The 13,941-nt window shown below is 43.7% G+C and overlaps 1 protein-coding gene across 3 annotated transcripts in view; it reads left to right on the forward strand.

Moving 5' to 3' along the window:
• ITSN1 (intersectin 1) overlaps positions 1 to 13,941 on the forward strand; it is a 348,624-nt gene that overhangs the window by 66,608 nt on the left and 268,075 nt on the right. For all 3 annotated transcript variants that reach the window (XM_082244896.1, XM_082244893.1, XM_082244894.1), the window contains exons 3-4: positions 7,283 to 7,378; positions 10,812 to 10,875. In XM_082244896.1, the coding sequence (XP_082101022.1) occupies positions 7,283 to 7,378; positions 10,812 to 10,875 (160 nt within the window). The remainder of the gene's footprint in view (positions 1 to 7,282; positions 7,379 to 10,811; positions 10,876 to 13,941) is intronic.

Below are 13,941 nucleotides of genomic sequence, written 5' to 3' on the forward strand. Positions count from 1 at the left end.
CCCTATCCCTGTCCAGGGAATTAATTAACTTTTAATTACCAGGGTGGTCCCTCCTCTGGACAAATTTCCGGAACCACAGGCTGTGATTCACCGGCTGCTGTCTCACAGACAGTTCTCTCTCCCGATTTGCATACAGGTTCTGATGGTATCCACCTTCAAAACAGTTGTTTGCGCAGTCCTACATACAGCTCCTTTAGCAGGTTCGGCTCAACAGGTGGATACCGAAGTTTGTAGTGAGATCACAGGTTCCTATGGCAGGCGTCCAAGGGTCACGGTAAGGCCAGTATCATCCTCGGCTCAGGCTTCTTCCTGCGAGGAATCAAGCAAAGATCTTCCAATCATCATGGTGGCCATAATCTTCCCTTGGGGGTTTCCTTTGGGACTAGTTGTCCCAAGGGACGAATAAGGGGGCGGAGCCTGGACGGGAGGAAGGGGCGGAGCCTTGGCGGAAAGAAGGTGAGTGCGTGCCCATTGTCCAAGTGTGTGTGCTGGATAGGAGGGGGATGGGGAAGCTGCATATAGAGGAATTCATCTTTCCCTATTCTTCCTGCAGCTTCTGAATAACTGATTCTCCTCCTCTCCCTCCTGCAGGAAGAATAGGGAAAGATCAATTCATCTATATGCAGCTGCCCCATCCCCCTCCTATACAACTTCTTTTGCTGGCTCCCCATTGCTCCTAATCCCCCCCCCCAGTGCTCTTAGGCCCCCCCAGTGTACTAGACCCCCCTGTTCTCTAGCCCCCCCCCGATGCTGTTCAGCTCCCCACAGTGCTTTTCATCTCCCTCCCCCTATGCTCCCTGTCCCCCCCAGTGCTCTCCACCCCCCTGGCTTTCCCTGCCCGCCCCCCAAGTGCTCACTGTCCCCCCCCAGTGCTCTCCATCCCCCTGGTTTTCCCTGCTCGCCCCCCAAGTGCTCCCTGTCCCCCCCCCAGTGCTCTCCACCCCCTGCGCCTTCCAACCCCCTACAATGCTTTCCAAACCCCCTCTTAATTCTCTCCAGTCCCCCCCCCCCCCCACCGTGCCCTTCAGCTCCTCCAGTGCTCTCTGCTCCCCCTGTGCTCTCCGACCCCCCTAGTGCTCTTCTATCTTCTATCATGTCCTCAGTCTCTGAGCATCTCCTGTATCATGTCTGTAGTCTCTGAACATCTCCTGTATCATGTCTGCAGTCTCTGACCATCTCCTGTATCATGTCTGCAGTCTCTGACCATCTCTTGTATCATGTCTGCAGTCTCTGACCATCTCTTGTATCATGTCTGCAGTCTCTGACCATCTCTTGTATCATGTCTTCAGTCTCTGAGCATCTCTTGTATCCTGTCTGCAGTCTCTGAGCATCTCCTGTATCCTGTCTGCAGTCTCTGAGCATCTCCTGTATCCTGTCTGCAGTCTCTGAGCATCTCCTGTATCCTGTCTGCAGTCTCTGAGCATCTCCTGTATCCTGTCTGCAGTCTCTGAGCATCTCCTGTATCCTGTCTGCAGTCTCTGAGCATCTCCTGTATCCTGTCTGCAGTCTCTGAGCATCTCCTGTATCCTGTCTGCAGTCTCTGAGCATCTCCTGTATCCTGTCTGCAGTCTCTGAGCATCTCCTGTATCCTGTCTGCAGTCTCTGAGCATCTCCTGTATCCTGTCTGCAGTCTCTGAGCATCTCCTGTATCATGTTCTCAGTCTCTGAGCATCTCCTGTATCATGTCTGCAGTCTCTGAGCATCTCTTGTATCATGTCCTCAGTCTCTGACCATCTCTTGTATCATGTCCTCAGTCTCTGACCATCTCTTGTATCATGTCTGTAGTCTCTGACCATCTCTTGTATCATGTCTGCAGTCTCTCACCATCTCCTGTATCATGTCTGCAGTCTCTTAATATCTCCTTTAGCAAATCTCCAATCTCTCTTACTCAAACTTAAACTCATTGCTAATAATATTAGCTATCTATTTATGCTGAAGGTAGTAGGGATGCACCGAAATGAAATTCTTGGCCGAAGCCGAATAATAATAAAATGTTTGGCCGAAGGCCGAATACCGAACGCGGTGTTTTGCATTTTTTCCATTTATTTTGCCAATTTTTTGTCCTCTCTCTTGTCCTCTCGTGTCTCTCTCTCTCTCTCTCTCTCTCTCTCTCTCTCTCTCTCTCTCTCTCTCTCTCTCTCTCTCTCTCTCTCTCTCTCTTGTCCTCTCACTCTCTCTTTCTCTTGTCCTCTCATGTCTCTCTCTCTCTCTTGTCCTCTCATGTCTCTCTCTCTCTCTCCCTAAATGTTACTGTAGGGAATGGGATTCAGTGCACACTGCAGCCTTGTACCATAGGGTTAATGTTAGTGACACTGTAGGGATTGGGAAGGATGCTGGGAATGGAAATCAGGAAGCATGCAGGCAGCCTTGTAAATTTTAATTGCAGATACAGGGCACTGGGCAGGTCAGGGTTAATGTGGTAACATCAATTACTCAGTGACAGTCAGTCAGTGTCAGTGTGGACTCGATCAGATTATACAGTGACAGACAGTCTCTCATAGTGGTGGTAGTAGGAGGCTGGAGGTGGACTAGTAGTAGCCTGGAAAGGAGCACAGCCGCATACAAACATTACTCACTCGTGCACTGCAGCCCGCCCCACACATTCAGGGAGTCTTACTCTCCTCCCTAGTTTTTTCAATGGCACATTCAGGAAGCCAATCACGCCGTGAGTAGCGGCACAGCGGAACCAATCAGGTGTGCAGGCACGCGTGATTGGTTCGCTGTGCAGCTAATCACGGCGTGATTGGCTTCCTGAATGTGCCATTGAAAAAACTAGGGAGGAGAGTAAGACTCACTGAATGTGTGGGGCGGGCTGCAGTGCACGAGTGAGTAATGTATGTATGCTCACTGCTGAAGTGTCCCGGCTTCCCCTGCCTAACACGGAAGTCTGTGAGTCCTCCTCCGAGTCCCTTCCCCCTGTAAATATCGTGACCTCGGCGATTTGTATATCGCCTACGGCCACAGAACGATAGTCAATATCATATCGACTATCGTTCAGCCCTATTATTCGGCACAAAATTATTCGGCCTTTTGACTTATTCGGCCGAACACCGAAAGTGCTATTTTTTCTATTTTCGGCCGAATAATGTTCGGCCGCCGATTATTCGGTGCATCCCTAGAAGGTAGGACTGTGCAGGGGAGGCAGAGAGTGCAAAAGGGGGAACTGTGATTAGAGAGACGGGGGGCAGACTGCAAGGGGCAGTGTGATGGGGGGCTGTGAATTTTGTGCAATAAATATTCTTGAAAACATTTCAAATTTTTGTGGGTGTTTTTACATTTTAAAGTTGGGGGGGGGGGGGGGTGTTGCCAGATATAGGATCCGCCCCTGGTGCCAAATGCTCTAGGTACGCCACTGGATTTCCTTGCTTAAGTACTCCTAGAAAGTGGCATTCTTGGTGGCATTTACCTCGGCCCGCAGGGTATCCGACTTGGCAGCGCATTATCCTGTTGTAGTCCCTATTTAGTGGTCCATAGGGATTAAGTGGTTCTTTGTCCCTGGCCATCATTCCTGCCCAAAGTGGTCTCTGACTTCCATTTGAATGAAAACATTGTGTTGCCTTCTTTGTGTCCTAAGCTGGCTCATTCCAAGGAATTTCACTTACACCCGAATCACATCCTAGGTATGCATCTGGCAGCTACGGAGTCCTTTTGGACGTCAGACTCCCTTTTTGTGGTTACGGATGGACCAAGAAAAGGGCTGGTCGCTTCTTCGGCTAGGATCTCCAGATGAATCAGACAGACGGTGACTCAGGGAAAGGTGGAAATTTTAACTTTTAATAGAATAGGCCTGTCGCTGCGCATTCTACTCGGGCGCTGAGTACTTCTTGGGCCTTCCGTCATCAGGCATCAATATCGCAAGTTTGGAAGGTGGCCACTTGGTCGTTGGTGCATACCTTGACAAAATTCTATAAGGTAGATGCTTTGGCATCTGAGGGTGCTTCTTTTGGCTGCAAAGTTTTGCAAACTACTTTTTAAGAGGGGTTGTTCCCTCTTGAGGGGTGTTTTTCTTTAACCTTTTATTTTTTCAGATTGGGCTCCTGTGTCCTGTTTAGGGCTCTTATGTTTAGCCTTGGGTTATTTTCCCCACCCCTCATTTTCGTCTTGACACAGCTTTTGGCCGTCCCAGTAGTTATGATTTATGGAGTGCTGTGTCTGTCGAACACAGAGAAATAGATTTTACGGGAAGTACAAAAATCCAATTTTTTTCTACGGTCACAAAAATCTGTGTCCTTCCCTACCACTTCCTGCCTGTAGGACGTCAAATGAAGTGGTTATACTGGGATGATGTTTGCACCGGCAGGTGTCATCCCGTTATCAAAATGTTTTGGATTTATAAAATATACAATGTATAGATTCCCTTTTCAGCAGGCGGAGGAAAAAAAAGTGGCCTCGCCGGTTTCCAGGTTAAATAAAGCCACCTTAATTCCGGTTGAGGAGTCCCCGGCCTTTAAGGATCTGACTAATAGCAGGTTCGAGTCTCTGACCCGCCAAATGTTCGTTGTGACTGGTTTGGCTTTTGGGCAGATATCTACTATTGCCCTGGTGTCGCAAACTCTGACTGAGTGGGCTTAACTTTTACGCCGGGACCTAGAGGGGGTACGGCTTACCCCCTGCCTTTGCGGAGCTGGGGGATCAGTTGGTCCAGGAGCTACAGTTTGTGATGCCTCTTTGGGTGCGGCTCAGTGGACTGTCTGTCTCAGCAGTTGTCCTTCGGCGTATTATCGGCTTATCCGCAGACCAGCATTTCGGCTGAAATGCTGGTCTGCGGACCAGACTTCTAAGAAAGCCTTATCTTATCTTCCCTTTGTGGGGGATCGCTGGTTTTGGAGCTTCCTTTGATGACATCATTAAGGGCCTCACAGGAGGCAAGAGCACTCTTCTTCCACAGGCAAGGAGCCCTGTTGTAGACGAGGGCCATTCTTCTCGGCTCATAAGATGTTTTTTCCTCCCTTAAGGTCTCAAGACAAGATTGAAGCCCTTCAGGGCATCCACCAGAGGTTCCTCATGTTTGACACTGCTTTGGGACGTCCCAACGGTCAAGAAGATAATTGGTTGTGTCCGTCGATGAATTGGGATTTTTGACCTACCGTAAAATCTATTTCTCTGATGTTCTTGACGGACACAGCACCCACACATCTGTGGAGTTGGCTTTCTTCTGACACTGCTTGTAACAAAACTGAATGCCTATAGCTGAGAATGGGAGAATACCCTCTGGGACTGCTCCATAGGCGTAGTCAAGTTTTTTTCCTGCCTAGTGTCCTAGTCCTGTAGGGGGCAGTATAACTCAATGGTCAAGAAGGTAAGGAGCTGTGTCCATCAATGAACATCGGAGAAATGGATAATATGGTTATTCAAAAATTCTATTTTTTTTTATCAAATTTTGTTTTAATATGCTTTTGGAGTAAAAATCTAAAGATAGTTTTCTATTTAGGATACTTTAATAATTTTGTTTATTCAGCATGAAATGGAGCTTAGTTATGTAGCATGAGGCTTGTATATTCTGCGGTATTTACATTTTTTGGTAAACTCATTCAATGAATCCAAGCTCTGCAAGCTGACATAACAACATGTACTGCATTGATGCTTTCACACGAACTACCAGAAAGAATGAGTCCTTACATTTAAGAAGCACCTGTAATTTCAGATCCAATGTGGCAGCGCCTGTTAGTGGGCATCCACTCACCTGCTGGGCCTCGCCTTGTTGTGTCACTGCCGCATCACCAGCTGTCCTATTAAAGTGAATGGGACTGTCAGTGAGTCAACAGTGGGACAGAGGACAGTCGCTCCTTAAAAATGATTATTTAAATCAGGCCTTTTTACTAGTGATTTAAATCGACTTGATTTAAATCAGATCCACCCTGTTTCTCCCTCTCTGTGACCCCGGAAATCAGTAGCGACGAGGATTTAGTCACTTCGGGTTTCTGCTCTTTGTTTGCCTGGCCGTCAGCGGCCAGGAAAGCAGCCAATCCGACCTATCTGGACTCCATTGCAGCCGATCAGACAGAGGAGAGATTTGGGGTCAAATAGACCCCAGATCGCTCCATAAAGAGGACTTGTCATTGCCCATGCTTTTCGGTCTGAGGAAGGAGCGTTGTGCGCATGCTCCGAAACGCGTTACGTCATCATAGGTGGACAAGCGGCTCACCGCTGTTGCTGGACTAATCCTGCTCCCCCATTGGACTCTATCGAGGCGGCGTCATCTCCCGGCTGCTGGTTCGGCTGTGAGAAAGAGAGCGCCATGCCACGGGGTTGAGAGAATAACAGGAGAAGCCCACACATTACCTACATGTAAGTGTGCTATATTTTTGTTCAATAAATTGTGGTTATATTACTGAGTGGCGCCTGTCCTTTCTAATTACATATGTGCCAGCGGGATTCCGGCTTCTGCCTGCTCACAGTGCTGCCTTCAGGAACCAACATCGGATTTTGCTACATTAGGATCCACATCCCTCCATTCCATCTACAGTGCGGGTCCTATCCATCGGCACAAGCGCCCAACACACCACTTGTTTCATGCTTTTCGTGTTGGTCATCCTTTGTGAAAGTAATAAGTTTGATTGAAAAAAAAGAGCCAAGACAGTGTAATGTATTAAAAAAAAAAAAAAAAAAAAAAAAAAATCTTAAGTGACTTCATATACCCCTTTTTATCTATCCCCTATGTTAACTCGTAAACGCAAATGCTCGCATATGTAAACGGTGATCTCATTGTTGCGAATGTCCGAGCAAGAGCAATAATTTTAGCTCCAGACCTTCTTTGTAACTCTAAACTGGTAACCTGTAAAGGCTTTTAAAGTGACGCCCTATGGAGATTTTTAGGTATCATACATTGGTGCTTTTTCATGGGAATACGCTTTTTTAAAGAATGACATGTTGGGTATCTATTTACTCAGCATGAAATCATCTTTTAATTGAACAAAAATTGATATTATAAAGTATATTGTGTGCAATAAAATTCAGTAAAGTGTTTTTTTTCCAAAACTGCGTTTGAAAAACTTGTGCGCAAAACCGTTTAACAAAAAAATAAAATTGCAACAGCCTTCATTTAACTCTTTAGGGTCTTGCCTAAAAAAAAAAAAAAAAAAATGTTTTGGGGTTCGAAGTAATTTTATAGTAAAAAAAATATTGATTATTACATGTAGGAGAGAAATGTCAGTCAGAATTGGCCTGGGTGGAAACTTGTTAAAGTATGTATTTTTTGTGCCTGTTTGAAAGATTTGAATAAGCGGTCACCTACTTTACATCCATCTCATTTAACCCCTTGTGTGTTTATTTCTTCCCCAAGCTGGGAATTTGGACATCTGGGCTATAACGGTGGAGGAGAGAGCTAAACATGACCAGCAGTTCCATGGACTCCAACCAACCGCTGGCTACATCACTGGTAATGGTCTTCAAAATTTTTTTTCCATGCTGGCAGTTCCTGGACTCTGTAAATAAACCAATATATAACAGCAGGTCCTCTGTAATGTACTTTATTGAAAGACAAGTAATAGACTGTCATGCTGATCACTTTGACTTGAGTACAAATTGTACCAGTGACTTGGATCAAACTTGTAGCCAGTGATATCAGAACGGATCTGCCTACTTGTTTGCTGGTCAGATGATAGAAAAGCAATTGAGCCTAGGGATAGACATGACAGCCAGGTAATTGGATCTTTCATATAAGGATGTAGCCGGTGTAGTTTTCGGATGTTTTTTGCAGAACTGAGGTTAAGGAAAATTCTTGGATGCTGTATCCCCCCCCCCCCCCCCCCCCCCCAAATGTAACCTGAACTGAGATTTGGTCAGGGAAAACATGGCAGGCATAGACCTTTGTGGCTGTGGTAGTTAGAAATTGTGAACTGGTGTTCTATCCAATCCATCCTCTTGGTAATGGGATTTTCTTCTGCTAATCTTGCCCGTAATCTGATTAATTCAGATGAATGTATGTGCTGTTTCCGAGTACTGTTTATCCGACTCACTCTTACTAATTCATTTTGGCAAATTCATGCCTCGCTCACGGACAGTAATTTGGTTAACTTGCTAATGATATTTTTGCTGTATAGATTCCAGGATCCTTCCCTTTTCCCCTCCGCAATGTCTCGCTGGATAATTGCATGTTTGTTGTACTGCAAAATAAAATTAACATTGCACAAATCAATCATTAACTCCCACTTTATTGTGACAAATGAGCTCTGTATTCCATAGGAAAAATAACTGAAGGATTAAATACTTTTTGTGGCATTCAAAAGTAGAGGTGCACTGAATGGAAATTTTAGTGCCAAAACTGAAAATGCAGGATGCACTTGGCCGAAAACCGAAAGACAGACAGTTTTTTCTTTTTCCTTTTAAATATATATTTTTATATGTAATTGTATTCTGCTTTTTATGTTAATGAATTTAAATGAATTTTAATTTGTCGGCCATTATCTGCACTTCTTTGTGCAAGAAAAGCTCAAGAAAAAATGCCTCCCTTTAAATTCTATGTATGTCTTCACTTTGGTCCGCTGTGCTTCCATTGTGGTGATAAAAAATCTTGCTTGCTGCATGCTTTTGAATGCTTTTAAGTGCAGAGGAGGGGTTTTGGGTATTTTAGACACCCAGATCCCTCCAAGAGTACCTGTCAAATTAAAACCAAAAAGAAAAATTTTTTTTTAATGTACGAAAATATTGGCCCATATCGACCGATACGCGATGACCAAAATATCGGTATCTGCAATGAAAAAAAAAAACGATATCAGTCGATCCCTAGTGAATAGACAAATACATCTTCATTTAAATCCTAAAAAAATACATAAATTGTGAAGTCCATATATAATCCCAAACATGAATTGCTTCCTCAGTGAGTATAGGAAAGGTTCCTCTCCACCAGCATGCAGATGCACTATACACTCACCAGACTTAATTGACCCCTATTACAGAGAGTCAAATTGCGCATATGGAAAAATCCAAGATGTCATACATGAGGTCACAGGAATGATTTCAAACCGCTGCTGTCATCCGTTCCATATGTATATAAATAGCGTATTTAAAGCTCCAGTGTTGCCATATAGATAGGAAGAGGAAGAAACACTCTCATGGTGCAGTATATCAAATCATTTTCTTAAAAAAGAAGTTTGTATTGCACTTACATTAAAGAAGACAGGGATCAGCATGTATTGTATAGGAATGCCGGTTTGCGCTCCACCTGCGTTCCAGATGACCGGAAATTGCATATCTCAAACACCACCCAATGTCGTTTTGTCAGTTCTATCTGATATCCTCAGGGGTTCATTTTCAATCAGCTGGAATGATGTAAGTGCAATATAACCTTTTTTTTTAAATTATTTGATATACAGCACCATGAGAGTGTTTCTTCCTCTCCCTCTCTATATGGCAACAGTAGTGGTTTGAAATCATTCCTGTGACCTCATGTATGACCTCTTGGATTTTCCCATATGTGCAGTTTCACTCCCTTTTAATAGGGGTCAATTAAGTCTGGTGAGTGTATAGTGCATCTGCATGCTGGTGGAGATTTCCCTTAACTTCTGAGAAAATTTTCTCAAATTGAGACCATTCCCTTTTTAGGCCGTTCTTCCTTGCTCTGATGACAGTGACTAGCAGGAAAAATTGAGGGTTTCTGACGAAAGGGTCACCCCTTTACCACTCTATCCGCAAACCAAAAATGTTATGTATTTAAATGTACTTTAATCCATATTCATCAAATAAATTTAAAATCATGGCAGAGTTCACCTGCAAAATATATGTACATATAGTTATCTGGTCTTTTTTAAATGCAACCTATTTCACAGAAACCGCTTCTATGACCTCAGGAAATGATTTATTTTGCATTGCCCACAATCTTTCTGGGTCCTGACTATCTGGTGCAGATACCCACCATTTTTTTTTTTTTAAAGGGAGTTATGCTTTTAGAAATTAAGAACGTTTTTTGGTAGAGTCCCAGTTTGTACATATTTCCTAATTGTACAATGACAATTGACAATGAAGGGTCCCTTCTCTATATCTGCAGGCTTAGTTTACTTTGCTAAAATTAAGGCAGCTGCTTATTCATTATTGCCTCATTAAATGTATTTCAGTGTTCGTATCTAAATTTGACATGATCCCAGCAACTTGCAGTCCCCGCTGCAGCAGAGCTTAGACCAGGAGAAGGAAAAGCAGCACACAGAGCTTAGACCAGGAGAGGGGAAAGCAGCACAGAGAACCATTTGTAGTGCTCATATGCTAACAAGCAGCACACTATATAAGAGAAGAGCAGAGTAACAGAGGAATGAGTTCATAGGTCGGTTTTTCTTTTTCACTGTTCAGTCACAGGCTAGAGGAGGGACAAGACCTGTGTGTGTTTAATTATCCACAGCATAGAAAAACTTGCTCTTATGCCATGCTAGAACTGTGGCAAAAAAAAAAATACAGCCCATTTTGGGCATATATTTCTTACAGTACTTTACTAGAACTCTTTAGTCACTTTTGGCGCAATTCTGCGCTTTATATTTGTCTCTAAGAACTGTAGAAGGTGGTGCTTTGAACCGGTGAACTCTGGCCTGCATATTTTTAAGGTTTGGTGCCTTTTGAGAAAACAGGAATATATGCAACCACTGGAATTTGGTTTACAGGGTAGCCGGCTGTTTTAAGATAAATGTCAAGGTGAATATTAGAGCTACTCCCCTGACAGAGTCTGTTAGAGAGCACAATAGTTGGTTTCCATAGAGTGTAGTTTTAATAGTGTGCTCCCTTTTGGTAGGGAGTTGCAGATTTTGCATTTACAAGATCAGATGTACTATCACTATGTGCTGTATCTTGCTCTCTGTTTTATTCTTAAACTTTTGCGTTTGTTGCAGGAGACCAGGCTAGAAATTTCTTCCTCCAGTCTGGGTTACATCCGCCAGTTCTAGCGCAGATATGGTGAGTATTTGGAGGGGGGGGGGCATTACTGGGAACTTCTTCAAGGGATTACATTAAAGTATATCTGTTTTTTTTAAATTTAGGGTGGGGTAGGGAAGGTTAAAAACCAAGGCCATGTTTTGCCATCATTAGGGCTCTTTCACGCGGCCGCTCCAATTTTTTTTTTTTATTCATTCCGCTGCAACACTTTTTTTTTTTTTTTCACGGACACAGATGACACTTGTGTCCTCCGCTCCGTATGTCCGCATATCATCCCATCCGTTTGCGGATGATATACGGATATTATTGCATGTCTATGGGGATTGCGGATGTCAGCAGATGACACCGCTGACATCCGATTTGGCATCCGCTCCATTTTTTAAACGGAAGAAAAATAGGGTTCTGTTCCGTTCCAAAAAACGGAACAGAACTGAAAGGACGAAAATCTGATGTCAGCGGATAGTCATCCGCTGACATCCGCAATCCCATTGACATGCATTATGTCCGTTTTTCATCCGCAAAAAAATGGGATGATATACGGAGTGCCCGTGTGAAAGAGCCCTTAGGAAGATTTCCCTTCACTTCCTCTCCTGTAGACTTATGTTCCTGGGATATTTTTTCATTGTTAGGAAAATCCCTTCTTAGTTGTCAATGGAATAGGTGTGCCCATTGGAATATTCTCCTTCCTGCTCTGCTGACAACCCACGTTTTTGGATTTACCCTTAATTTCATTGCAGGTTACATTGAGGCCAGGACAGTTGGCATCAGTCTCCATAATAGGCATACAGACAGCAATGAAAACCTGGCAGTGGTTCTAGAACAAACTAGTAAAGGGTTGCACCTTCATCATCATTAATATTATTATTCAGGATTTATATAGCGTCAACAATTTGCACAGTCCTTTGCAACATGGGGCCGACAGTACAGCTACAATAAAATTCAATACAGGCGGAATCAGAGGGCCCTACTCATTAGAGCTTACTATCTTAAAAGGTAGGGTCAATTGATACAAAAGATAACGGGGGATGAGCTGATGGAGAATATAAAAGTACGGTTGTTAGGTGGGAGTGGGATAGGCTTCTCTAAAAAGCAGGGAGTAGGACAGGGGTCAGGAACCTTTTTGGCTGAGAGAGCCACGAACACCACATATTTTCAAATGTAATTACCGTGAGAGCCATACACTATATTTCAGCAGTCGGGAACCTTTATTTAAGTAAGTAACGCAGTGACGAATTGCAAAAAATGGCCTGGTCATTAAGGGAGTAAAACCTTCTAGGGCTGAAGTGGTTAAAAGAGCTGAAATATTAAAGTTGACTTCCCATGTTCACACTAGTGTGATTTGCAGGGCACGACAATGGAAAGGAGAAATAACCTTAGCGCAAACAAAGTGGATGTGTAGCCCATGTGCCAAAATGTCAATGTCTGGGGAAATGTTATTAAAGAATTCCACTGTATATACGGCTGAAGGCCTGCAGCACTTCTTCAGTGAGGGTATTGGGAGCCTCTGTAAACTGTGAATAAAAGATAAAAAAAGAAGGTGCAGGCTAGCCTATAATTGTTTGCTTTCTGTGCTTCCCTGTCTCAACTTAGTAATTGCAAATACTCTTTCTGAGAGTATTTGCAATTACTTGAGACAGGGGAAGCACAGAACGCAAAATATTTACACTGACGAGTCTGACTGACTGACCTGTCGCTTCAGGACCTCCCTCGGCTCTACGCTGAGCCCGCGCTGCCGCCTGGAGAAGAGGAAGGTGGTGGGTGGAGTAAATTTTTAGGAGCGGAGGAGGAATTTGACCATTGCCCTCGCTCTCCCGCTGTCACGTGAGGACGCTGACGTCACGTGACATCACTGGTTGCTAGACACCAAGCTGCATACTAGCAACCAGTGTGGCCGCAGCGCGCAGGCATGGACTTGACTCGGTGCTAATAATGAATTACTCATAGCAGGAGACCCTTTTTGTCTGCGAGCCAGATGCAGCCATCAAAAGAGCCATGTCTGGCTCGCCAGCCATAGGTTCCCTATCCCTGGAGTAGGAGATAGTCGGACAGATTGGGGTAGGGAGCTCCAGAGGATGGGAGAGGCTCAGAAGTCCTGGAATCAAATATGAGATATGTTGACAAGGGAGCTAAAGAACAGGAGGTCTTGGGAGGAACGAAGAGAATGATTTGGTTGGTATTTTGAGACTGTTAGTAATGCAGAGTCCTGGAAGGCTTTGTAAGTTCTTAAAACATCCAGTCTTTAAAACTCTCAGCTGTCTGTGTAATCCTAATTTCTTTTGCATTCCAGCTGGATTTTACAATAGAGTTGTAAACCTGTTTTCAGAATGTGGATGTCGTTTCTCAGAGCTTGCTTACCTGTCGGATGCAAGTAGTAAATCTATAATATTTGAATGCATTCAATTTAAACACTAGCCCTAAACCTAATAAAGAGAATACATAAACAACAATACCTTCTCTTTTAAACCCAGTAAGGTTTGGTTGTGCTTACAATATACCTCCAAACCATTGGGGAGACTGAATGCAAAGAAAGCAGGCAGGCCTTTTGCTGTGTGATGGCAGACAACATGGTTATGCCTAGGCTCTGCTTGTTACTGTCAGGCATGCATGTTTATTTTACTCCAGAGATAAGTGAAGGATTGTTTCAGCTTTCTTACAATGCAGCTATCTAGAGAAATACATTTACTATGAATGCTTTTCTGCTCTCACTGAAGTAGTGGCTTATTCCATTTGTCCATACTGGGAACTTGGCCAGAATATCTTTATTGATATCCACGCTGGAGCTACAACCTTTCATAAACCGAGTCTTGTTAGGCAGCTGTAATATACGTCAGCTGAGCTGAATGGGGAATGACACTAATATATGACCTAATTATGAATAGAAGATGCAGGGACTTGTTTCTTAGCTAACCAAATTTGTTTGAGTTGATTGTAAGCTCAAAATTTTTCTTTGTTTTTTTTTTTTTCTATCTTGTCTTTTAAATTTTTAGAAAAGAATGATATTAGTATGCTATGGCTCTCGTACTAAGGCAAGTGTCTGTATTTGTATTGTCTCTATTTTTATTTTTTTTAATCTGGTCTACTAAAATA

The sequence above is a fragment of the Pelophylax lessonae genome (assembly GCF_965119305.1).
Source record: "Pelophylax lessonae genome assembly, chromosome: 2".
NCBI classification, from domain to species: Eukaryota; Metazoa; Chordata; class Amphibia; order Anura; family Ranidae; genus Pelophylax; species Pelophylax lessonae.